The sequence below is a fragment of the Patella vulgata genome, chromosome 8 (assembly GCF_932274485.2).
Source record: "Patella vulgata chromosome 8, xgPatVulg1.2, whole genome shotgun sequence".
NCBI classification, from domain to species: domain Eukaryota; kingdom Metazoa; phylum Mollusca; class Gastropoda; family Patellidae; genus Patella; species Patella vulgata.
This window is the reverse complement of record NC_065886.2, coordinates 8,090,214-8,098,462: the sequence shown is the minus strand read 5'-3', so window position 1 is coordinate 8,098,462 and position 8,249 is coordinate 8,090,214. Positions and strand designations below refer to the sequence as shown.

General features: G+C 37.5%; 1 protein-coding gene across 3 annotated transcripts in view; it reads left to right on the top strand.

Annotated features, from left to right (window-relative positions):
- The first annotated feature begins 524 nt into the window (after positions 1-524).
- LOC126830952 (ubiquitin carboxyl-terminal hydrolase 25) overlaps positions 525-8,249 on the top strand; it is a 30,051-nt gene continuing 22,326 nt past the window's right edge. The window contains exons 1-5 of one of the 3 annotated variants that reach the window (XM_050561493.1): positions 525-611; positions 3,190-3,381; positions 6,142-6,292; positions 6,979-7,105; positions 7,897-8,062. In XM_050561493.1, the coding sequence (XP_050417450.1) occupies positions 570-611; positions 3,190-3,381; positions 6,142-6,292; positions 6,979-7,105; positions 7,897-8,062 (678 nt within the window). In that variant the 5' untranslated portion in view covers positions 525-569. Of the gene's footprint in view, positions 612-3,189; positions 3,382-3,686; positions 3,718-6,141; positions 6,293-6,978; positions 7,106-7,140; positions 7,208-7,896; positions 8,063-8,249 lie in introns of those variants that run through there. The other 2 variants (XM_050561498.2, XM_050561500.2) reach the window with 2 other exon arrangements.

Below are 8,249 nucleotides of genomic sequence, written 5' to 3'. Positions count from 1 at the left end.
AATGTCCAAATGCAGTCTGCAGATCAAGTTGGCCATGGCATTAATGATTAAAAAAAAAAAATGTCTAGATGTGTTCTTGCCTCAATCGTAGTAATAATAATAATAAATTGTTTTTATTCATAAAAAAAATGGAATCGCAATAGTTCTTGAAGTTTGATTTTTCTCTAATAATATACCTAATAAATAATCAAATTTCAAGATTTCAATAGTCTAAGATTTCAAAGCCAGCTAATTTTCACGCCTACGTATGTCAACTTCCAGCCAATCGTAGCGTCAAATACTGTTTTGGTATTTTACGGGGGATTCCTCGCTCTTCCTGTGTACGCATTTACTCCCCAGTGTAAAATGTATAAAATAGACGCAGTAACATAATGTATCTGTGTTAATTCCCACACTTTACAATTAAGAACAAAGAATAAATATATTTTCCCAGTATTTGACTTATTTTTAAGATCTAGCCTCTTGAATTCATCGTATCAATTTCGTTTCATAAAATTTAGGTGCGCGCTAGAAAAGAATTGTGGATTCCCAGGAATGGCGACCGCCATCTTCCACCGTGATTAAATGAAATGACCGTCGAGCAATCGACTTTACCTCGCCGTGTTGCGCAGGTAATTATGAATTTTTCTCTAGCAGAAGATGATTATCTAGTGAACTAAATTATATATATTCAGTTAGAAATTGCAGTTTATTTGCACCCATCTTTCAAGTGCAGTTGTCGCAGTTTTTTTGCGATGTAAACAAATCATCGGTCTCCGTATTTTCGACCATGCCATTGCTCTGTAGCCTAGTAATAAATCGAATTTCGGCATTAATACATTCAAATACTTTATAATTCTAACATTGGTTAAAGGTGTGCAATAAATTAAGCTGGGGTTTCAAACGTATTTCGACTTGTGCTGTCATAAAAAAAAAAAATGTTGCTTACATAATTTATTGCCATTTGTCTGATTGTTTTTGATCTCATTTTTTTTGAGGGGGGGGGGGGACAACATGTGTTTGACATGTCAGTTCAGTTAATATGAATTAATTATTGGATGGATAAATATTATCAGTAGGTTATTTAGGCTTCCCTTAGAATCTAGATAATATTACAGTACAACCTGAATGAATAAGTTGCCAAGTTTTACAGGATGCTGTAATGCTATGTGTTTGGTGATGGCAGCGGAGGCGGTGAACTGCTGACTTCAGTGGGAACCATTCTAAATTTAGCCACAAGGGTGGGGAGTTTACCTTGAGCTATAACATGGTATAGGCTAATTGTACATGTATGATGTATCGTGTTATTTTATAACAGATTTTATTTACTGTATCTTGTTCCGATTTTTTAGATTTAAGTCTTACTTGTAAACTGATTAAAGTAAAGTTTTACTCTTTAGACAAAACCGTATGAGTCAATCATTACTGATGCCGTGGTGGCTCGCTAAACAGGAGGTGTTGGCGTACATGTAAAAGAACCCTTGACAGTTGGAATTGGAAAGATTTCCTTCATAGCACTCTATGGGTGTATAAAGCCGGCTTTTATTAGACCAGCCGATGTGGTTCCCCCTTGTCAGTGATGCAGGACGAAGGGCCTGACAAGGACGGCTGTTAAGTCTTTCGGATGATACGAAGAACTGAGGTCCCATGTACACATTGGCGTGCACGTAAAAGATTCCTTGACAGTTGGAATTCGATATAGAGTAGGCCGTAGTGCCGCTGTCAGGGCAAAATTTTCTTTATAGCACACTGTATGGGGCATGCCAGTCTTCATTAGCCCAGCTCTGAGCAGAACAGTAGGACGTTAAACCCCATTTCATTTCATTAGGCCAGTCGGTGCAGAAAGGTGACATTAAATCCCATTTCATTTATCAATCAGAGATTTCAATTCACTACAAAACTGGGCTGTAAACATTTCTAAAATCCTTACTGCTAAAATTCGGTGAATTAACCAAATTGTTAAAAAAAAATTTCACACCTCTAGTGGAAATCAGATTGGTTTCCTCTATGAAATCAATTGTAGCTTGTTACGGTTCCAGCACATGCATGGTTGTAGAATTACCTCAAATTGTTCGTTTTTCATAAATATTGATAGGCTACTTAAACATACATTAAACAACAGCTAAATCTGCCTATTGCAGATCTTTCTTTAGGCCTGAAATGTTATATAAACTATTAATTAGACATTAATTAACTTATCCAGGTCATAATCAACTCTCGATGTCATCGCTAGCCTGCGATATTACTGGATTAGGATCTGATTTGCTGCTCGATCAACTTCCATTCATGATTTAATCATGAAATGGATAATTGAGACTATGTTTTTTATCGTACTGACTTTAGTAATGACGATCGAGGCTAGGCCAAAAATTCATTCGCTAAATTCTCTGTTCAGAGTGGACCAATTTGACTGAAATTTTCAGCAAATTCGCTTTACATTATCTAGTAAACTATTAAAGTGAGAACTGCCAGCTCTTTATCTAATCTCCCATAATGTATCTTTAATAATTCTATTTTTCTGTCCTTGTACACCAAATTTAGATGCCTAAATATTTATATACATTCACCCAGTCGGAAAGTTAGGTTGCCTTGTGGTCTAGAGCATTTTTGGGGTGGGGGGGTGGGTGTATGGTCTAATGCATGTACTTTAGATATAAAGTCTGTCTTGATTGAGATCCTGTGTACATGGTGTATACATATAGAAGACCCTTGAAATTGAAGGAAACTGCAGCACCACTGTATGGGGTATTTGTGTCTTTGTTAGCTCGGGGGGGTTAGTTGGCGGAATTGTTAGCGCTTGCATGCAGTACCTGTATCATAAGGTCTGTCACTGAGTCAACAGGCATGGTTTCGATTTCCCAGTTGTACATGTATGTGACGAGGAGTAGGGTTACCCTGTTCAAGCTCGTGGATTTTCTCCGGGTTCTTGGTTTCCTCCCACTGCTAAAGACCGATATGCGCAAGCGAACTATTGAAATAAAATTGACCCATATGTTAGTCCCAAAATGACCTCCCTCTCTCTCTCTCCCTTTGATCTGTCCATCGTTTGTTGGCAGGGCCATTTTATTAGAAACAATCTACTGTCGGTCACTCAGCGGCCTGTATAATATGCTTCGGTTTTAACCGTGGTTTGGGCGGTTATCATCGTTATTCTACAGCCACAAACTATGCAGTTAAACGTATAATGATATGAGGTTTTTTTTTTTTCAGCAGCGCAATTCTGATCCGGCAAGCGAGAAGAATAATGCGTCTAGTTTAAAAGTTATAAAAGAGAGAACGGGAGTAGAAGATATACATATTATTAATGAAGCTATCAGTGCGTGTCGTACAGAAGATGGGGCTTATAAACTAGAAGATGTTATTAATACATTACAAGCAGATGACACTGTCAGAAAACTTAGGGTAAGGCCAAACCTATTATTACATTACAAGCTGACGATACTGTCCAAATACTTCGGGTAAGGCCAAACCTATTATTACATTACAAGCTGACGATACTGTCCAAATACTTAGGGTAAGGCCAAACCTATTATTACATTACAAGCAGATGACACTGTCAGAAAACTTAGGGTAAGGCCAAACCTATTAATACATTACAAGCAGATGACACTGTCAGAAAACTTAGGGTAAGGCCAAACCTATTATTACATTACAAGCTGACGATACTGTCCAAATACTTAGGGTAAGGCCAAACCTATTATTACATTACAAGCAGATGACACTGTCAGAAAACTTAGGGTAAGGCCAAACCTATTATTACATTACAAGCTGACAATACCGTCCAAATACTTCGGGTAAGGCCAAACCTATTATTACATTACAAGCTGACGATACTGTCCAAAAACTTCGGGTAAGGCCAAACCTATTATTACATTACAAGCTGACGATACTGTCCAAACACTTCGGGTAAGGAGATGAGATGTAATGGGGTTTAACATTGTTCTTTCCTGCACCGACTGGGCTAATGAAGACGGCTTTCGGAGAGGTAATTTTGCCTGGACAGTAGCACTGCAGCCTACTCTGTTATCAAATTTCTACTGCCAAGGGTTATTTTATATGCACGCCATTGTGTACACAAGACCTTGTTTTTTTGTCCCATCTGAAAGACAAGACACTGTTCCTTGTCAGGCCCACCGGGGAAACCATGCCAGAATCCTAAGACCTGATTAGCGAGCAAGCATCTTACGCACTGACAGGGTTCCCGCGGTCCTTGAAAATCCTTGAATATCCTTTAATTTAAAATTTCATTTTCAAGGTCTTGAATATCCTTGAATTTCACGGAAATAGGAAAATATCCTTGAATTTCAGTTGAGATCCTTAATTTTGTTTCAAATTGGTAATAATAGTAAGTTGATATGAAAATCCAGTTTAGATTAAAAGTTATGCTAGTTATACTAAACAATAACTCTGACGTATACCTGTCAATCAACTGATCTAAATAAACAGCTGTGTTTTGTCACGTAATAACAAGATAAGCCAATGACATTTACCGTTAGGCAACCAAATACTCTCAAGTGACCCCATTGTCCAATTAACATACCAGAAGCCACTACACTGACTAATCAAAATCGGTATTAGTAACGAGAAGGCAGATAATGCGGAAAAAAGCCGTGACATCAAGAAACTTTTAATTGAGTCGAACGCCCTTCGCAGGGCAGCAAGAGCCAAAAAGACCGAAATTACCGTACGCAGGATTAAAGTTTACTTTTTCACACTGTTTAATTTCGTTTTGAATAGAAACTATTAGACCCTAAGTCCTAAGAAGAGTTTATTTATTGCAGCTTATTTTGTTTTTCATTCAAATTTCTCGGAAGGAAACATTGCGTCGTCTAACAGTCAAAAAGGTCGTGGTCTCATGTGGTCGTCACTCGCCGGGTACCAGCACATGCCGTTGTGTGACAGATCGGAAAATTGATGCAATATTATTAGTGTTCGACCCATTATAATTATAGGAATATTCTATGGCCCCACCTACCTCCATCTCAATGTGCAATGTTATAATGTAATCCATTAATAAAATATTTAATACGGCGTCTTTATTCGCGCGCACGGCAATATTACACTGACATTTTTATATAGAACGAATAACGGTCACGGGAATATCGAACCGGTCAGGTTGCAGGTCAACCGAGTAACCGTTTACATCCTTACTCCTTATAACTCTTTTGTTTTTACAAGCTTCAATCTGATTAAAACACAGATCCTATTTCGTTTTGTTTTTTATAGTTCAAAGTTTCGTTTTACTTGTCTTTACTACACTAGGATCACGAAGAGTTGTTATCATTGATGTGTTCTCTAGATGATGTGAAGGGATTAGCCAATGAAACATTCTGTTACGACAAGCTTTTGGTATGAGCTGCACGGGACTGTGGGTAATCCACTACTATTAGAAACATCAATGCTGTTTGGTTAATCAAATATAGATCTGTATTTAAATCAGTTTGTACAAGCTTTTGATTTTATCTACATTTTATGAATTTTATTGCGTCGCCATATTTTGGGAATAATTATTTTTATCCTTTACAGTTTTATTTAAATGAATTTATTTCATTTTGTATGTTTTTATACTGTTATTGTAAATTGCACTCAGATTCATTATAATGGAATTTGCGCTATATTAATTATGTAATGAAAATAGTTCTCCTTCCTTCGCATGTTTTTTTTGTTTTTTTAATAACTAGCCATGAAGTCGTCGAACGAAACTGGTTTTTTTTGGTTAAAATGAAAAGAAATCTGGTGTAGTGATGAAGATGAGCATATGTCATGCAGTGTGCCATGAGGAAAATTTTGCTCACACAGTGACTTGGCATTCATCGAATCCCAACTGTCAAGGTCTTTTACATGCACACCAATGACATGTAGTTGTACACAGGAACTAACCACTAGATGCTATTCTTTTGTCAGGCCCTCTGTTCTGCACCACTGACAAGCGGAAACCACACGTTGAAAATCCAGAACACTATTTCGACTGACACCAGGATCAAGCTGGAGATGTCGTGTTTAGTCGATCAGCGACTAACTTACTTGAAAGATTAACTGATTACTAATTATTAAAATTTATAACAATTTGTTAGAGGTATTCTATTTTCTTTAGGCCGACACCAGTGTCAAACCCGCGACTCAAAATTGATTACAAATTGTTAAATTTGTTTTGTTTTCCAGACTTCCAAATTTGTAAAGGATGTGGTTGATGCTGTACCTAAATTCACCAATGAGAGTAAACCACCTGCTAAAACAACATCTACTAGTACATCAACAACTGATGCTACAACAACATCCTCATCTACTCATGCTACAAATACAGCTCCTTCAGGTTAGTACATGTACATCTACACACGCTACAAATACAACATCATCTACACACGCTACAAATACAACATCATCTACACACACTACAAGTACAAATACACCATCATCTACACACGCTACAAATACAATATCATCTACACACGCTATAAATACAACATCATCTACACACACTACAAATACAACATCATCTACACGCGCTACAAATACAACATCATCTACACGCACTACAAATACAACATCATCTATACACGCTACAAATACACCATCATCTACACGTGCTATAAATACACTATCATCTATACACGCTACAAATACAACATCATCTACACATGCTACAAATACAACATCATCTACACACGCTACAAATACAACATCATCTACACACACTGCAAATACAAATACACCATCATCTACACACGCTACAAATACAATATCATCTACACACGCTATAAATACAACATCATCTACACACACTACAAATACAACATCATCTACACGCGCTACAAATACAACATCATCTACACGCGCTACAAATACAACATCATCTATACACGCTACAAATACACCATCATCTACACGTGCTATAAATACACTATCATCTATACATGTACACGCTACAAATACAACATCATCTATACACTCTACAAATACAATAACATGAAAAAGCTATTGATGATTAATATTTTCCAGGTGTTATAGATTTAACGAGTGAACCACCTGACAGTGAAGATATACAGAAAGCTATAGCAGCTAGTTTACATGAGACACCAGGTATACTAGGTGGACAGGTGACTAAAGAAGAACAAGATATTAGCAGGTAATAAAACAGGTGTCCCACCCCTACCCTTGTACATAGTTTACATAAGACACCAGGTATACTAGGTGGACAGGTGACTAAAGAAGAACAAGATATTAGCAGGTAAACAAACATTTGCCCCACCCCACCCTTGTACAGAGTTTAAATGAGACACCAGGTATACTAGGTGGACAGGTGACTAAAGAGGAACAAGATATTAACAGGTAAACAGACAGGTACCCCTCCCCCACCCCTGCATAAAGTTTACATTAGACACCAGGTATACTACAAATGTAGGTGGACAGGTGACTAAAGAAGAACAAGATATTAGCAGGTAAAAAAAAGTTGGCCCACCCCCACCTTCACCCTTATACATAGTTTATATTAAACACAATCAAGGTATACTAATTGGAAGATGACTAATCCTTGTCAAGTACCGTCCTTGGTATCCCCAGTGGTATCGTTCCTTTCTACTCTACTAACCCTTGGGTCAATTCACAGGGTCAGAATGGTCTAAGGCGAGGGGCTTTGATTGCAAGGTCTGTCAAGTGGTGTAGTTTCAATTCCCAGCTTGCTTGTGGCTAAGGGTAGGGTCACCTTTCCAACTTCGTAGGTTTTCTACAGAACATCTAGTTTCCTCCCACTGCTAAAGACCCTTATGCTCAAGGGAATTATTGGAATAAAATTAAACCATGTGTTAGTCCCAAAATAACCAAGTTTGTGTAAAGAGGATGTTAAACCCATTTCTCTATCGAACCGAACCCCCTTTGCTCCCGCAAAAAATAACATTGTAAAGAATTAAACTTTTCCAGGGTATTAGAAGCAAGTCTAGCCGAGAGTAAAGCAGGTACTAAAAGAAAACGTGGAGATTTGTGGTTTGTGGATCCCTTGAATCCTCATGAAAGAAAGAGATCCGAGAAATGGCCAGTTGGGTTAAAAAATGTTGGAAATACATGCTGGTTCAGTGCTGTTATACAGGTTAGTATGGTTAAATGCCCACATTGAAATGATTTCCGATAATTAGTGCCAGAGTTATGGCCCTTGACCTCTTGAAATATCTTGTGGACGCTCTAGAGGCGAAAGTTAATACCCGATTAAATTTATATTAGTGTGTTGTACATGTTTTCATTACTGACAAAATGAAAAAAATATGCGACAACCATTG